An 18,899-nucleotide genomic window follows, 5' to 3' on the forward strand; every position below is an offset into this window, starting at 1 on the left:
TGGGAATCTTCGGGCGGATTAAATGACATTTGATTCCTCAAAGACATTTTTTTTTTTTTTTTATTATTATTATTGCAATTGCAATTGATCCCTGTGTGCGCAAGAAACAGCAGAAACATTCGCTAACTTCCGTTATACCTAATGAAAAACCCTTTGTTTTTCATTTTTTATTGATACATTTTCAGTGAAATTTCTCCGAAATTGTATGCTATACACATCAGCCGTGTAATATATAACAAACAACTAATGTTATGCATTGTTTTGTGTGTTTGTATTTTATATATATGCAGACGTCAGTCACGTCGCTCACCAACACGCGTTCAAACTCGCAGACCACCCCCGCCGAAAGACCGATCGACGGACAGACGATTTTGCACGATTGCGACCCCGAGTGCGACGCTTTTGGCTGTTACGGCAAAGGTCCCACGCAGTGCGTCGGCTGTCGAAACTTTAAGCTCGACAAGTAAGACTACTATAAATATCTATCTATACGTGTCGTATGCATATTGTCGTATTATTTCAATGCATATATAGTAATATTGTTATTGTTTAAATGTCATGTAAACCAACTAGCGGATGGGCGTTTTCCATTTTATAACAGACGTGAAATATTGTATTTTAATATTTTATGAGAATTATTATATTATTATCGTATGACGATAATACACACAGACACACGACAATGTGATGACGTAACGTTTATGACAACAATATATGTATATATATAATATATTGTTACACGACGTTTTTGGTATTTGTGTGTGCTAATTCGGTATAGCAGTAACGGTTATTTAACGACGTGGCATTATTATAATACATAAGGTGCGTGCAGCAGCAGCGGGTGCCCACAGTGATTATTATCGATTATGTACTATCCGAATAACCGTCGAAAATCAATAATAATCGTTGATCTCGCCGCGTGTGCCGGTGCGATCGCATATTTTATTTGCAGCCCGAGAAGTATGCCGATGAAATATTGAAATAATTTCAACGGTGTATATACCTTACCTAAATGACACGAATTCGGTCGTGCTAACCGATTTGTCGTGTAACACCGATGCCGTAATGTTATAATCGAGTTATATACCTGTGCGCGTTATATATTATTATGTACACAGACGCCTGCGTTCTTGTATAATACGCGGAGAGAAATTTAGTTCCTCAACATTTAGAAATAATTATTTATGATCATTCCGCGAGTCATTTGGTTTCGACGAGCGAACAAACAATATACGCGTTGTATGTAAAAGCGAGAATTCAAAACCCGATAGAAACGTAGTACCGTATAAATTATTAACATAATGAATCCATTGAAATCGCGCCGTAATATCACGCGGTTGACCTTTACGTATTATACGCCCGTACAACTTATTTTATTTACTTAATACTCTCAGCTACAGTCATTCATCGCTAGTATATACAACGTTTTATTAAACCGATCATGAATCAAAGTATTAACCCGAACGTCTGTGTGAGTTATGTACCTACCTACTTACCTACAGTTTTTATTAAAACGTAAACTTTACTTTTTAATATATATTATTATATATCTCTATAATAGTATAGCTGTGTTTTCAGTTGAATATTAAAGAAGAAATGTCCATAATATTCAGTCATCTTTTAAGGTTTATATTTTATGCATTTCCTTACTAACAAACAAAGTAAACACATTTTTATACCGTGTATATATATATACCTTTATAAATACGACAAATGCAAAAAAACCCTACTGGAATGGAAGTAAACTCGTAAACACAATAAAACAGACGCGCTGGTTTTACGCTTGCTTGTTGTACGTATTATTATAGTGTTATACTGTTACGGCAATGTATTTTTGCCATGCAACCCCCGTGAAATAATAATAAATAAAATTCGATCATTGGCATTAAACAAAGTTAGGTATGCGCACCTAACGGCTACAATAAAATATATATATTCAATGGTACAACGCACGCATACGCGATTTAAACTATATTTCGAATGGAAAATATAGAGGTACATAATATACTATTTTTTATAAGTTGGCCGTATTGTAGTAAATATTTTAAGCATTCGCATTTCTAAAAAACAAACAGTACTATAGAATTAGAGAACTTTGAAAATGTTGTGTTGTGGGCGCCTATATGTATATAAATATATAATGTGTAAATAAATGGATAAAATGAAAAGTTGTGAGAGTATTTTAAAATAAAAAATATGTTTTCCGAACAATTTTATAACTAAAATATAAATAAACTTTTTGGGAGCTGTCAATCCCAAATTTAAAAAAAAAAAAACAAAAAAAAAACTTACTCTAAATAAAAAAAAAAAAATCGAAAAAGGGGAAAAAAATAATAATAAATAAATAACTAAGTAGAAAGTTTTAAATTCCATGCATTACCTTCACATTAAATGTTCTACATGGTCACCTCCAAAAGCTATGCAAAGTTGTATTAATGAACATAACCGTGTTTGCAACACTATTATTACCGTGTCTCGCGCGTGCAGCGCGGCGTATATTTGTGTTTTGCGACTTTCGTAATGCGATTTCTCAGTTGTTCAACCGTTGTTATCTCTACGGCAGAACTTTTCATTCGCAACTCGTCGTCTCCTAATTTATCCTGTTGGCTGCGCGTCTGCAATAGGTATTGTACACATTGTTAGAATTTAAACATCGTATAACCGAAATACGTGTTCGTAAAAAGGTTTATTCGTCCTCGAACACATTTGTGTTTCGATAACATACTATTGAAATTTCAATATGTTTTTATGAGTTCCGTGTTCCGCCTAAAGCCTATTCTTTTCTCTTGTGTATATATACGTACCGACATTTAACTCGAAAAGTTGTTGTTTATTATTTTTCTAAAAAATATTTTATTTCCCACGCAGCATCTTTTTTTCTTCTCTGTTATTAGTCATTTTATTTATATTTTGAGCGTGAAATTCAATACGTGTGTGGGCGTTTACATAGGATTAAGTGTAATACTCATATTTTTGAAATGTTAACTTTGAGACAACCTCATAGCCATTATAAATGAAATATAAATTTTGCATTGCATTCTGCTAATAATATATTTATCGAACCGACGGTGTCCCTCTGGTCTGAAAATTTCTTTTGACGTCAAATTTACTTTTAATGAGTTCTGCTATATGTACGTCATATATATTATATATATATATACTACCTATTAAAATAATAACAATTGGAATGATTCCCATACTTAGAGTTCAATAAATTTATTTGCCAATTATTTTTATTAAACTTCCAGAGAAGAAAAAATATAATAGCTATATTTTTGTTCATTATATATTAATATCAAACTAATGGTGGTATATCCTGAGGTCGAAACGTTTTTTTTTCAAACAGACCATATTTTAAAATGTTGATATCATAACTTAGTGGAATTGACCACATTTAAATTGCACAATTGACAAACGTAAATAGGACAAACTCGGTTGTTCACAAAATCGAAGTATATTTTTTTAATAGTATATTTATATACTGCTATTTTTCGTTGTATATGCATGTATATTGCATTGATACTACTGCGTGCTGATCCTGCGATGCGTGCATATTTAATAATGTAATTTTTATTCATTTTTTATTTTAATATTATTCATTGAATTTCCGAATATAATGAATGTCAATAAAATTAATGCAAAACAATATAATATAACTAAATAGTTATCATTTCAACCCTTAAACTAATAATAAAATTGGTTTTAATGTAGTCAGCGAAATTATCATTACAAGTGTAATATAATAATAAAGTGCTTTTGCTCCTTCTAACGTAATTGAACTTAAAAACCTCGAAGGGTTTTAAATTTTAATGTTTAAATATTCAGATTTTCTGATAAAAAAATTGATTATGAAAATAATATTAAGAAAATTTTACTAGTTAATTTGCATTAATATAATCACTTCTACTTTGAAACACTTTCATCTAATTAATTATTTAATATTTTAGTATTACATTTTGCATAGTTGATAGATTTTTTGAATTTAATTAATTATTCTTGAAATGATAAATACTCAATTTCGAAACTTCGTTTTTCCTTTATTAGTTATTTATTTATTATATATTTATAAATTATAGTCGTATAAACAATTAAATACAATGCCGTTTATAAACATATTTTCAGCTCTTAAAGTTTAAAATAATGTTCAAATTATTCTTTAAAAATTTTGAACTTAAATTTATACTTATCCTTACAAGTCAAATACGCAAAAACTACTATTAAAATATAAATGAATGCATATTTACGTATAATAATGAGTCACTTTAAAACATAGAAATTCTGAATTAATTAGAACGCGCTAACAATAAGGATATTTCCAAATTGATACTTTGCGAATTATCAGTCTTATAATTTATTTCCGAAATTAAAACTTGCTTAAAATACGTTTAAACGCATTGAATTCTTCTTTTTGTCACTATCCCCGTTAAACTTTATTGTGTTTTCCTAAAAATAAAACCCATATACATTCTTGAACTTATAAAATAAATTGAATACTGATTATTTACCATGTGACGTATGTCCTTCTCAGAAACAAACAGACGTGTCTGCTTTTAGATTTTGAATGGAGCGTAGAAACTATTTACAATGAATGATATTTTTTCTCATTCTTCCGCATAGGAAAACTATATTTGAAATAATAAAAATCATCCAAAAATGTCTTTTGGTTGAATATTGAGCATAGTATATTGTTAAACTCGTGAACTAAGAGAGCAATGATTAGATTTTACTGGCAATTTATATAATAACGCATTTCAATAAACGGTGAAATTTATTGCTCACCTGACACCTATTTTTAAGAAAATCTCGACCATTTTTTTTTGGTTCCATACCACTAAGAATCGTTTTACAGACGTGATCGTTTATCAATTTTCTTTCAAGTACCTTCCTAAATAAATACTCCTGTCCCAGATGTCCACCCGAACGCGTATCCGCTTGCAGTATATACCTCACTTAATCAAGAACGGAAACTGCGTGTTTTTCTCGGCGGAAAATATTATATTTATTTAAAAAATGATATATTTTTTTTTTTTGCACTTTATAAAGTTATCATTACGTTTACGAATACATTATCGATTCATTCGTTTTCAGCACTTGCGTCAGTCGTTGTCCGCCCCGCAGTTTCCCTAACAAGGGCGGCGTGTGCTGGCCGTGCCACGAGTCGTGCGAGACCTGTGCTGGAGCCGGACAAGATAGTTGTTTGACATGCGCTCCTGCTCACTTAAGGGTTACCGATTTGGCCGTCTGCTTGCAACAATGTCCGGATGGATACTTTGAAAGTAATTATTTTCTACGTGTCAAACATCGTTTGTCTGACCAACAATATAATATTATGTATACTCAAAAACCACCGATTTTCTAATCCGTTGCGTCTTTTGCGCACTTGTGTAGATACGGAAGAAGGCACTTGTGTCGCTTGCGGTCCAAACTGTGGGAGTTGCGAAGGTCGTCCGGACCATTGTACTAGTTGTGAACATCATTTGGTACTCCACGATAATCAGTGTTACGCAAACTGTCCTGTCAACACATACGAAACCAACGATTACCGGTAAGACAATGTTATATATATATATTATATATACTTATACGGATCGCTGTAAATTGGGTTTCATTTTTAATTTTTTCAACCCGAAGAGTATATGTTTTATACAAATTATGTAAATTGCGACCCAGGTATATTTTATTCATAATATGTAAATTGTGGCCTAAATATTTTTTATTCATACGTAAATTACGTCTAGAGATATTTTTACAAACCGATATTTTCCTTCCCATTTTCGGACTTGCAATATAATTTTATTATGATGTTATTATGGTTAAAAACATTGGGTTTGTAGTTTATTCTTAAAAAATGTAACACCGCAGGCTGCTTTAGTAATATTAGATTAGTGGACAACATGTTATCTACATCGTAGATTATTACTTATCTTGAAAATGTTTTTCCAACTGGAAATAAACAGAATATCCCGAGACGCAATTTACGTGTTTAAAAAATACCCTGACCGCAATTCATGTAGTATATGATAGTAACCTTTTTTTGGTAACGAAATATATCGACTCAATACCTACTTCTCAACTCAGTTTTGTAAAGTATTTCTGTAAAATTTTATGAATTCTTTCATTACAAAATATTTAAATACCTTAAATATTTAAATTATTATTGGAATTGTCTAGACTAAAAAGATAATTCCATATAATTTAATGAGTTGTATATGTGTAGTGTATACGGATGACTAATAAACATATTTCGAACAAATGATAACGCCGAAATATAATAATGGTTTATTTAAACAAATATTTCATTTTCATTTAATAATTTATTAATATGATTTTAAAGTCTAAACGGAGTTATGAATTTATTTATTTTACAATGATGTGTATCTTTAATATCAAATTTTTTTAAATATCCTAGCTTTGCTGAGCTATTTATAGATATTTTTTTTTGTTTTTTACTTTTTAAATGATAAAAAAAATTATGAATAACTAAAAAAACTTAAAAATTTAATATAAAATTTCTTATTGTAGTTAAAAAAAATCAAAAATTTGTTCACATTTATTTTTATAAGCGTTGTTTAAAGTTCCACTTTTTATGAAATATTCGTATGTGAAAATCAGGAAAATTTGCAAGTAATTTTGTAGTTGAAAATACATAAACAATTTTTTATATATATCTTAGGTTAAAAAATTCAATACCAAGTTTTCCATAAGTTTTCCTTCAAATAGTTATAGATAAAACTCGAAGCGTCATTATAGAAAAAAAAAATTATGAGCATCTGAATTTTAAATTTTTACATAATCGTGAATTTAAATATTTGTTTTTATTCAAAAAGTATACGTCGACACGTCGTAGATACTTGAAAGTTTCACCAGTTATTTAGATTGGCATTTTCTTTAAGTGAAAATATTTCGCTTATTTTAAGGCAATTTATAGGCATTTGAAATATTCATTTTTGTTTAGTTTTTTTTATATAAATGTCGATACAATTTTTTGGCTGAGTCAAAATACTTGAAAATTTAATACAAAGTTCCTCATGAGTTAATCATAAAGTAATTAAAAAATTATAAGAATACGTACCTAGACATAATTTATTTTTATTAGCTTTTGAAATTCAATTATTGACAAAATTCGTTAAAATCATGAACATTTGCAAATAATTTTCAATTTTGTAATTAAACATTTTTAAAACATTAGTGTTAAAAAGTTGAAGCTAAGAGTTGAAAATTTACAAGTTTTCCATATGTTTAGCTTACAATAATTATAAAAGAAGCTGAACGTTGGCCAATTAAAAAAATTTTATCTTAAATTTAAATGTTTACGAAATCAAAAATTCACAAGTTAAATAACGATTCATACTATCAAATAATTTTAGATTTTTTTTGTAGTTAAAAATTACTAGTCGTAGAAACTTGAAACATGCACCTTACCTTTTTCACCACCCAATGGAAAATATACATCCTAGGCTGACAAATCATTTCTGTTCAGAATCGTTTTTCGTATACGCAATGATACCTATCATTGTACTCAAATTTAACACACCCATTTTAGTGCCCTACTCTATATCCGAGGTCCACTCCATATGTACAGCAGAGCGTTACCCACTTGACCGCCCTTTATATTTTTGTTATTAATTATTATTATTTTAGTAATTCTGAAATACGATTACCAAAATATAATATTATATTATGCATTTAAATTTTAAATACTTTAAAATAAACCGCGCGTTTTTGAGTAGTATTTTAAAATTATTTTTTACAATACTGCTTGCCCGTTTTTATTTAATTTTTTTAAGATCGATTATGGAACCGCTAAATGTTCATAGAATAATAATCATGTATTTCCCCGTAATTATCCTTTATTTTCTATACATTGATTCACATTTAATTTTAATTTACCACGGTGCCATCATATTATGTCTGCACGCATTTACTTACATAAACGCTTTGATGATTAATCGTGTCTTGAAAATCATTTTAGGTGTGGCTCGTGCGATGCTAAGTGCGAGTCGTGTACCGGACCGAATGAGGACCAGTGTATAACTTGCAAGTCGGGTTATTTCGAACTCAAAGGCACGTGCCATTCGAAATGCCCGGACTTTTATTACCCGCACCAGAAACGCCACGAATGCCTGGAGTGTCCCGTGGGCTGCGTATCTTGCAATCTGACCGAATGTCACTCCTGCGACCAGGGCTTCACGTTGAACAAGAAAGGCCGATGTTTGAAAAACGGCAGTCAACAGTGTCAACCAGGTGAGAAAACGGTGAAACGCGTTTAGTAGTTTGCTATAAACGAAAACGTGTTTATAAGTATAATATGAATTTCGCACGCCTTGCCGCGTGCACAGAAAACGATCGTGGACTCGTAACGATCGGTCGACGTTTTTCAATTATTATTCTTATAAAACATAAACTAAACATATTTTAAAATCAACGAAGCAGGCCAGTTTTGGACCGGAACGGAGTGCGAACAGTGTCACGGGTCCTGTGAAACCTGCAGCGACTTTTCCAACGAAAACTGCCTGTCCTGCCGTTCGCCGACCATGTTCCAGGCCCCTGGATCGTGCGTGGAACAGTGTTCGCCCGGGTTCTACCCCGATTTGCGTTTCGGCAACTACGCCACGTGCCAACCGTGTCCGCATCCGTGCGTCGAATGCGTGTCGCGCACCAACTGCACAATGTGTCACTCGCCGTTGCTCTTGCAAACCGGCCAATGTCGTACGACGTGTGCCCCGGGGTACGTATAAATAATATATATATATATTGCGGTTCATAACGATGTGTTTAACACGGCAGTTTGTACAAAGTGCTATTGTGTCGCCGGTTTTACGTGTCGGTTTTCGTGTGTATTCGATAAAAACATAAATATTTAATCCGTATATATATACAGCTTGAACAAACTGCGTTAACTTTACATTTTTACAGAAAAAAATTCGTCGTTTTAATATCATATTCAGTTTTTATGTGTATAATTATATTATATTATAAGACAATTTTTGATGTCTTATAATCTTTTTTTTTTTTTTTTTTAATACGAATATCGAATATTAAATGAATAGAGCTTAGCAGTATATACATTTTGTATGTTCATAGCACTTTTAAGCAGGAAGATTGTAAAAGTTAAGTGGAATATACACACCTCTCAACGCCATTAATTTTTCTTCGTAACACTAAATCATAATAATTTCAAAATTACTTACTTCACACAAACCTTTTTTCAAAATTATTACTTATAATTTTTTTTTTTTTTTTTTTAATAACTGTTTCAAGTTATATAAGAAAAGATACATATTATCGTATTCGATCATGAGCAATTAAACAATAAGCAGTTGTTCCGTGTGAGAGATTCTGATGTTTCAATTTCTAATTAAACATCTACCGTTGAAACTGTATAGCTGAGTCATTCTGTTTCGAAGTATCAATAACCATAATTGGAGAATCGTATAGAAAAATAGAAGTACTTAATATCAGGTTCCATTCCAAATACTATTTTCATAATACGATTCTTGAAACTATAGTGTATACATATTATAAGTATAATCACTGTTATTTCGTGTTACGAGGAAAAAAATGAGCTCTAGGGGAATATTGCTCACTTAAGCTTTTTAAGTCTCCCTGCTGAAAATCGCTGTGAACATACTTCTTCGCTTTTATGCAGTAGTGTGTATAGCTCGTAGTACGACGGACATACCGCACAAACAATTTATTTACCACTAATCGTGTAATATGTTTTATAACAACGAGTGGGTTTAAAATGTGTTCGCAGATATTATAGCGACGTGGGCTCGTGCGCCAAATGTTATTTGAGTTGTATGACGTGCAGCGGACCCCGCAGGGACCAATGCGTCAGTTGTCCGCGTGGATGGCAGTTAGCCGCCGGTGAATGTCATCCCGAGTGTCCACAAGGTTTTTTCATGTCAGACTTCGGTTGTCAGAAATGCCACCACTACTGCAAGACTTGCAAGGGTAAGTTTTAAACATTTACTGATTATCACTGTCAGTCATACGTCTCGTTTATGATTAATAACTATTAGTATCGTATTCTGTACTGTGGTACGCTTCGACGATACTTGAAAAACTCGAAATAGGAAAAATGCGATTTACATAATATTCTAGATAGTCTATCGATAAATTGATAATACTTTTTCACTAGCACTCCTATATAACATAATATTACCTATTATTTTTCTTGTAATTTTTCGAAATCGACATAACGTGGTTTACTGCATAAATATTAAAAAATGCCAATTCGCAAAACAACAATACGTCACAGATTTTAAAAATAAAAAACATGATTACATGTTAAATTATACTTATAAAAAAGTGTTTTTACTGTTTTTAGAAAAATACATTTATCGCTCCGCTCGAAATCTCTAAAATCAAAATGTTTATTTTTATCTATAATTTACGAATAACTTCAAAATGTTGATAATACTGTTTTTTAACTATCATCTGAAAATATGGAAGACGAGATAAATATACACAGTATATATAATATTTATAATAAAAATATATAAATAATGATATATAACGACGTCAACTCTTACAGGTGAAGGCCCGTTGCAGTGTACGTCCTGCCCGCCGCACTTCATGCTCGAGGACGGCCTGTGCTCAGAGTGCTCGGGTTCTCAGTACTATGACCCGCCCACACAGCTGTGCAAGCCGTGCCACGCGTCGTGCCGAGCTTGCAGCGGACCCGGCCCGTTTAGCTGTTCGGCCTGCATGTTCCCGCTGCACCTCGACCGGAAGAACACCCAGTGCGTTTCGTGTTGTGGACCGCGTCCGCACGAAGGTTGCTGCAGCTGCAACTCGGACACGGGCGAGTGTCACAACTTGACGCCGGCCGAGAAACGTCGGACGTCCGTTGACAGCGAACTGGACAACTTGGCCGCGGCAGAGTCTGTTGATCACTATTCGATCGCCAAGTCATCCGGCATCAAGCCCGACGCCACTTTGTTCGGTTATTTGGCCTTGGCCATGTTCGCTTCCGGCTTGGTCGTATTGTCCGTAATAATGGTGAGTATCGTCTCAAATAAAACACTTCCGTCGCGCTCAACTGTCACCATAAACATTATTCGCCATTCAGCACAGATGACGTGCACGAGCGCGATTAATATCAAACTTTTTTACCTGTCATTCTTTATAGTACGTCCACATAACGCGCTATAAAGTTTTTTCAAATCCATGAATCGAAATCTTGGTTCGGTGCTTATGAATCTTTCTTATATGAAATACAGTTATAGAATTTCTGAGTCGTTCTCCGTTACCCCGGCCACCAGTTCGCGATCGGCCATCCGAAATAAAATACTCATCATTTTCTATCGCTTTTCTATATTTTTTGGGGGGAGAGAAAAACTCTGTAGGTCTTGAAGACGATATCACCCAAATCGCTCCCTCCTCCACCTCACCACAATCTCGTGTTATTTTCGATAAGCGAGCACGTGTCTGTGAAACGATGTACAAAACGGTACAAGTTCGCCCCGGGGAAAAGAAGTTTCCGTAGCTCATCAACCAGAGAGAAAGACGGTGCGCTTAACAAAAATTAAAGTATAGGTAAATACTTTATTAACCCAAGAACCGCGGGACGAACCGATCCACTGCGCACAGACCTCCGCTCTTTACGGCTTTTTACGGACAGATTTATTTTATCTTACCGTCGCGGTTGCGTTCATAAAGAACTCCTACAATTTAATGACAATAAAATTATTGTTGCTAACTTACTATAATTTTTGTCGTCTGCTATGTAGGTGAAACGAAAACAGAGACAGCATTCGGGTTACGTGAAGTTATTGCGGCCGCAGGGCGACATACACTTGGAAGACAACGACAGCAGCACTGCACTGTTCGCCGAAACGTGACCGGCTCACTCGGCATCATTAACTCGACAACAACACGCCAGTCCAAGCGGCACTTGACCGGGCAGTAGCATCAGTGTAGTCTCCGGCGGAATGTATATTTTAAAATCCCAAAAAAAAAAAAAAACATAAGAAAACTACCAACAAACATACAAAAATTATGATAATATTATTATTATTATTATTATTAGTGCTTAATACGTCTTCTCGCTATTTGTGTTTAATCACTCTCTCTGTCATAGCCAAACCGTATATACATATATTACCCAAGTGTTTATCAACGGCTTCTCTTCGTCGTCCTTCTCTTTCTCCTCTTTCTCCTCTATCAAACCCCTTCCTAATCTTGTTTTTGCCGAATCTCAATATGTTATTCTCAATATCGTCAGATATCGTATTATTAAAATATTTTTATATTAATGTTATTCCGCCGCTTGTTAAAAGATCAAACAATTCATTACAATAATGTTATTAATTTTAATTTTGGCATGAGTTCCTTTTCAAATGTAATCGTCTCTCGAATCACATTTCTTTTGCATTCCGTATTTTAAGTTTATTATTTTTTTTTTATTATTATTATTATTTATTTTAATTTGAAATCGATGCTCTCTTTTCAACGCAGAACAAATTTCTTTATTCAAACATGAATATAATATTATAAAACACATGTTTTTGCATATAATAATATGTACCAACTCGAGTCGGGTCCATCAAAATATTTTATTGTGTTAGTATTGCCTCACAAATTTTAGATTATATACCTATACCTCTAAGTTAATAATTGTTAAAGATTATACGTTAACGATCAATATGCGAAATAAAAATAAGTTTAATTTTATTTACTTGAAAAATTTACATTCCATGTATACGCTATAATAGACATTTGTTTGCCACTTATGGTATTATTCTATGTTTGTTTTAATTGCCCTATCGGTTATAACTCATAATAAAATGTGTCAAGGATAGAATCACCATGTATTTTATCAAAGTATTATTGTTTTGTTTTGTTTGTATTATGTTGTTATTATAAATTATAATTCTATCAGTCTCAACGGGTTAATTATTATTATTATTATTACATACGATTAAAAATACAGAATTATTGCAAGTTGCCATGGTGATAAATATATTGTATAATTTTCTGTTGCTACTTCTCTGTCGATATGACCAAATAAGAAACAAAAGAAACGAAGAATTAATTAAAAAATGTACAATTCTCGACCGTTTATATTTGTGTAAATAAAAAAAAAACCCTATTAAATTATAGCAAATATGTAGAGTATTCCAAGTTTATTATTATTATTATTGTTTTTATCCCCCGTGGAAGTTATATACTACTTAATGCAAAAATAATTTATGTGTTGTGTTGGATCTTTACAATTAGATAATATATTATGAAATAAAACAATATTATAATTATTACCATTTATTTATAATCTATAAACGACCTACTTAGGTACCTATATATAATATTTAGCTTATATACCGTTTATGTACCTGCATATCGACGAACATAATATTATTGTTATTGTGTACTCGTCCGTTTTCTACTTATTTTAAACATAAAGTATTACGTAAAATTGTTATATTATGATAAGAACGTCAGTAAAAATACTCTTAAGAATGAATCTTATATATTATCCATAATGTATATGTATTCCATGTTATGGAAATTAAAAGCGTACACATCATTTGCGAACACTGTTCAAAATGTCTGTGATTAAGTTTGTAATATGTAAATATATATATTTTTTTTTTTTGTTATGTTCCAATAAATTATACCATTATTATTGTAAGATTAAATAAATATAAATTCAATTATCAAAAAAATTATTTGTTTACAAACACTCTTCGTTAAGAAGCGTAAAAATATTTATAAGAATATTCAACAACTGTTATATTCTGATGGTAGGGGTTAAAAATTGGACAGTGCGTAAAGTAACAAAGTATAAAACCTTTCTGGTAAATAATTCTTGTGTAAAATGATATTATGACGTAAACATACGTATGCGTATTTCACCATTGATATAATTTAGTTTTGTTTTAAAATTTCTCAAAGAAAACAAACTTAGAAGCTAATGCTCAGTATAGAACAATATATAATTTATAATTTAGATTAAATCCTCTGCGGCTCTACTTTATACTTAATGTTTTGAAACAATACCGACTAACCAAAGATTCTAAATGCCTGAAGGCACGAGTTTAAAATTGTGTATATAAAATAATAAAACAACTTTTATATAATGGTATATTCTAAGACATTATAAATCCTAAATTCATAAACCATAATTTTCTACAAATATGTTTTGCACAGACTTGAAAAAATTATGATTATTATTGTTTATTCAAAAAAAAAACCCCTGTTGGCCGATACTCGTTTAAACAATTCATTGCTTTTAAAAAGCGATGTGAGCGATGTTTATGTTTTGAATACGAATAAATACGGGTTCTAAAGATAATATAAAGAATTAATAATTACTTACAGTTTAATAATGGTAAATGCTTTTAAAAGTACTTTTACTAATTAACAAAAATGTATTTATCATGAGTCATGTCATTTATTTTTGACTTTTTTTTTAATTTTTACCTAGTAAGTTGAAAAATAGGTACCTATCTTGATTAAAACTCGTTGTAAAAAATGTAAATTGATTCATTGATACATTAAATATATGACAAAAATATGAGATCATAACCATCGGCACAAATAGGGCATCCAATATAGGAGCTTGGTGGATCACTTTCCTGTACAATTATTCAAATAATTTAAGTCCGCGCGAGTTAAAATCATCACTCATCCAAACCCCTCACTGAGTGCTTTACGTTAAATGAATCACCTGTTACCTATAGTTTATGATATACCTACAGCACCTATATACATGGCTACATTAAGTAGGCAGATAATAAGATTTAAAATTTAAACAACAAGAATTTTAAAACATTCATCATTCTTTTACAATTATGTGATAGAGAATTTTTACCAACTTTATAAAATCATACATTAATACGAGTTAACGATTAGGACTTTAATTTATGTTACGTGGTTTGAAAATTATCTTCGTTTTTCGTTAGAATATAAATTATAATTTAGAACTATTATCAATATAGACAATTAAATATTATTATGGTACTGGTAAATTGTAATAACTAAACATTTCAAACATTTTTACCTACGAAAATAAAGGATTTGATTATTAGATTGGGGTAGCTTGGTAGATTTTAGGTTACACATAGATTATTTTATAAGCTCATTTCGGCACTGATCGTGGGATGTCATATCTATCGTCACTCGTTATATTATATAGTGTTTCGCGTGCGTATATATTATTATAATATTCATACCTTCAAAATTAATCGAAAATACGATTTCAATAAAGGTGGACACGTGTTCGCCAGAGTACCAGATAATATTATAATAATTTCACATAATTCGATCGACAAAAGCCACTCGACAGAAATGTATTGTCAACCACCATTTATACTATCGACGATCCGCCCACCGACAGCTACCGGTGTTCGGCATAAATCATAATCAGGGTTCGAGACTTATATCATTTGCATATCCATCATAGAAGTGGTAAAACATAGCAGCGAGAGTGATATAAAAATACGTATTATAGTACGAAGAATTCAAACATACCTTTTAATTTTGTTTGTTTTTGCATATTTTTAATTATTTTGCTATATTAACGCATATTCAACGATTTTTAACGATTTATGGATGATGTTCAATATGTAATTAAAATGTTGGACGATTAATTACAAAACATGTATTGAGCGTACATATTAATATTATAATTTGTGTAACTATATTTGTCATAAAAATGTTGTATTTAACGTGATTTATAAATACCTCAACAAAAGCAATTTGAAACGACCAAAAACAATGTAGACATCTGAGTTGATTTATTGAAAGTACTCAAGTATTCTCCCATAATATCTGCAGTTAACGTAAAATGTTCATTTTCGGCGTATAATTTTATTCTGGCCGACTATAGAAGTTTTCCTGTTTGAAAACGTTCGAAAACAACTAATAGTTCAATGCAAATCACAAAGATAGAAATGTTATTAACAACAAAATATGTTTAATAGGTAAATATTTACCTATATTTTATAGGTATCTATTATACCTACTTATATTTTTTTTTCAGAATATTCAAATATTTAGAATATACCAATTTATAAATGTATTATAATATTAAAATGTCCAATAATAATAACAATTTTTTTTCATATCAAATTAATCCTTTTTTTAATTATTTTCAAGTGTTTTTTTTTTCATTTTTAGTGCATATTTTTAAGTTTATTGGGTCATATAATATAAGCGCATATTTTAGTGTTTTTTTGTGCTATAAATCCCAAACTCTGATTACAATGTTATTGTGGGTAGTCTTGTTATCGTTATACCGCCAACAACTTACGTACTTACTGGTTTTCAGAATTAATATTACAAATTTATTGGCTTCGAACGTATAATACAATAATATACATATCGACATACACATAAAATTTTGTAATATTATTATTATCATCGTTACACCACTTATACAAGTTATACACCGCCTCAGCAACACACACACACATACATAGGTTATATAATATATGTAAATATAGATTGTACGTTGGTATTGAAGCCGTGATGTGTATAATATAATATTCATTATCCTGCGTATTGTAATAATATAGACAATATAGTGTTGTTTATGGATTATGAATTGAATTATGCGTCCGTGTATTATAGCGGGTGATAACATTCCGGAATTAGGATCGGTCGCATTAAGTGAAAAAAAATATAACAGTCATCTATAGTTTAATTCATATATTTCTATTGGAAATTCAAAACTCTATATATTTTACACGCTCTTCATTTGATAGCAAACTTATGATATGTGATGGCCCATTCAAATATTAAAATAACAGTTATAATAACCTAATTAGCTATACAAAGGTACTGCATAGAGGAAAATAATTTAGAATCGAGTTTAGGTAGACATTTCAATTTTTGTCTCAACAACCTAAAAGTATAGATACTAAAATTTCATATTTTATAAAATATGTATACTCCTTACTCCTTAGGTGTTGATGTATAAGGTCCATATTACATTTTACGAACAATATGCATTCAACATTTATTTTATTCATATTATATAATACAATAGACTTGCCACAGCTGTAAGACAGTTATATTTGATTTGTTTTGATTATAATTAATGAAATTCACCATATAATCCAAGTTCGAAATATTATTCCAAATACCTATTAAACAGGTCCTTAATTATTAATCTGGCTATAACACTATTCCGCAAATTTGCAAAATTTAAATTTTTCTTTGTTGGTTAGTAAAACGTGCAAGTACCTACTTTCATCTAGCGGCTACTCAATTGCTCAATAAAAAGTTCAATGGCATGATATTATGATGCTATATTCAATATTGTATACCTAGTACATACAGTTATATTAAACAGGTCGTAATAGGTAAGTATAAAATGCACAAAAAAATGATCAGCTATATTAATTATACAATTCAAAACATTTATTAAATAAAAAATATAATAATGACAGTTTTATTCGTTACATCGATATTTTTATTGTATCATTATTTCGTTATACACTATATTATGTGTAGAGCGATTTTGACGCGCGGTGAAAACGCGCGTGTATCGCTAGAGTACCGCTCGTCATTTTAATTCGCGTTACCGGGTATCACCGGTGTATGCTTAACGCGCGCCAAAATTACTCTAGTGAGGCTCGGCCCTTACAATAATTTACATTTTGTTTTCAGAATGGTTACATTTAAAATTATTCGGAATTGTGTGTATATAATATATTATATATTATATATGGAATTTGCGGAGTCGAGTGTGCATATCAATGGCTATTAAAATTAACACGATTCCGCAAATTTTCAGAATCAGTTTCCACCGATTAATTTTGCCAACTGGCGGTTTGGGATTAAATATATAGATATATAATATACCTACCCAATTTCCAATGTTCCTCATCTCTATTACTATACTTATACATAAAATAAATAATTATAACCACGTGAATGTCACTTACAACCTATAACACCCTTAACTCATTGATTTTTAATGGATCTGAAATATGAGTATATTTAATCATTACTTGAACGGCTACTTCATCCGAAGTGCCATGGGCATTTGTTCGTATTCTGATTGGCTTTGTGATCATTCTCTATAACTACGATCAATTACTGATACATTTCTAGAGTTGGGCCGAGCTTGACTTTTAGACACGACACGACACGACAGACGATGTGTATATACATGTAACTATGAATCCAGATTTACTTCTATAGTTTGGTACCTACTTACGTAATACATATTATATTATACATTAAAATAAAATTTTAAAATAACTTATTAAGAGTTAAGATCAATTACAGTTTAATGAAAACATAAAATACCAAATTAAGTCAATTATAAGTAATATGGTAAAGTCATTTCCAAATTAACCTCTTTATTAGACATCGATTTTACTTTTTATCTTAATTTTATAAAAGATAAACTTTTTTTTAAACGTTAGTGGATTTTAGGTTTCTAAACATGTGCATTTATTGTCCATGGTTAGTAGTTGCTACTTATATAAAAATACATGTATAATATTATATAATATATATACATAAACTTATATACTTATAGGTATTTATAACTTTTTGTATTATGATATTCTGGTAAGACTGTTAATATTAAGATAATTACTTATTGTCAATAGTTACTCTACATAATAGAGCATAATGGTAACAATTTTTTGTAATAAGATATTTCATTACCTCGAAAACTTTTTTAATTGTATAATATGAAATTACAGCTTATTCGAGTGTTTTAAATATACGTTTAGAAACTGAAAATTTAGCATGCTCACAAAGTGAACTTCCTTAACTTGTTTTCTTGTTATAAAAGGGTTACAATTACAAAATGCTTCAGATCTTATTTACTAATAGGCACACCATTTATTTTTGTTTTAATTATCAAAATTAAAAATTTTTGTGATCCGGAAACTTGTAATATCGTCTATACCGTGCGTACTGCATTATGA

The 18,899-nt window shown here is 30.9% G+C and overlaps 1 protein-coding gene and 1 long non-coding RNA gene across 3 annotated transcripts in view; one reads left to right on the forward strand and one right to left on the reverse strand.

Moving 5' to 3' along the window:
* LOC114120060 (furin-like protease 2) overlaps window positions 1-11,983 on the forward strand; it is a 139,276-nt gene extending 127,293 nt beyond the window's left edge. The window contains exons 13-20 of one of the 2 annotated variants that reach the window (XM_050205015.1): window positions 291-463; window positions 5,089-5,276; window positions 5,389-5,545; window positions 7,973-8,244; window positions 8,431-8,728; window positions 9,758-9,957; window positions 10,541-11,007; window positions 11,739-11,983. In XM_050205015.1, coding sequence (XP_050060972.1) covers window positions 291-463; window positions 5,089-5,276; window positions 5,389-5,545; window positions 7,973-8,244; window positions 8,431-8,728; window positions 9,758-9,957; window positions 10,541-11,007; window positions 11,739-11,849 — 1,866 coding nt within the window. In that variant the 3' untranslated portion in view covers window positions 11,850-11,983. The remainder of the gene's footprint in view (window positions 1-290; window positions 464-5,088; window positions 5,277-5,388; window positions 5,546-7,972; window positions 8,245-8,430; window positions 8,729-9,757; window positions 9,958-10,540; window positions 11,008-11,738) is intronic. The other variant, XM_050205016.1, reaches the window with a different exon arrangement.
* On the reverse strand, window positions 4,085-5,089 carry LOC126551498 (uncharacterized). The gene is made up of 3 exons (XR_007605413.1): window positions 4,780-5,089; window positions 4,506-4,701; window positions 4,085-4,443 (listed from the first exon to the last, which is right to left on the reverse strand). It is a non-coding gene; the product is annotated as an uncharacterized LOC126551498 (long non-coding RNA).
* Window positions 11,984-18,899: the final 6,916 nt, after the last annotated feature.

The sequence above is a fragment of the Aphis gossypii genome, chromosome 3 (assembly GCF_020184175.1).
Source record: "Aphis gossypii isolate Hap1 chromosome 3, ASM2018417v2, whole genome shotgun sequence".
Taxonomy (NCBI): domain Eukaryota; kingdom Metazoa; phylum Arthropoda; class Insecta; order Hemiptera; family Aphididae; genus Aphis; species Aphis gossypii.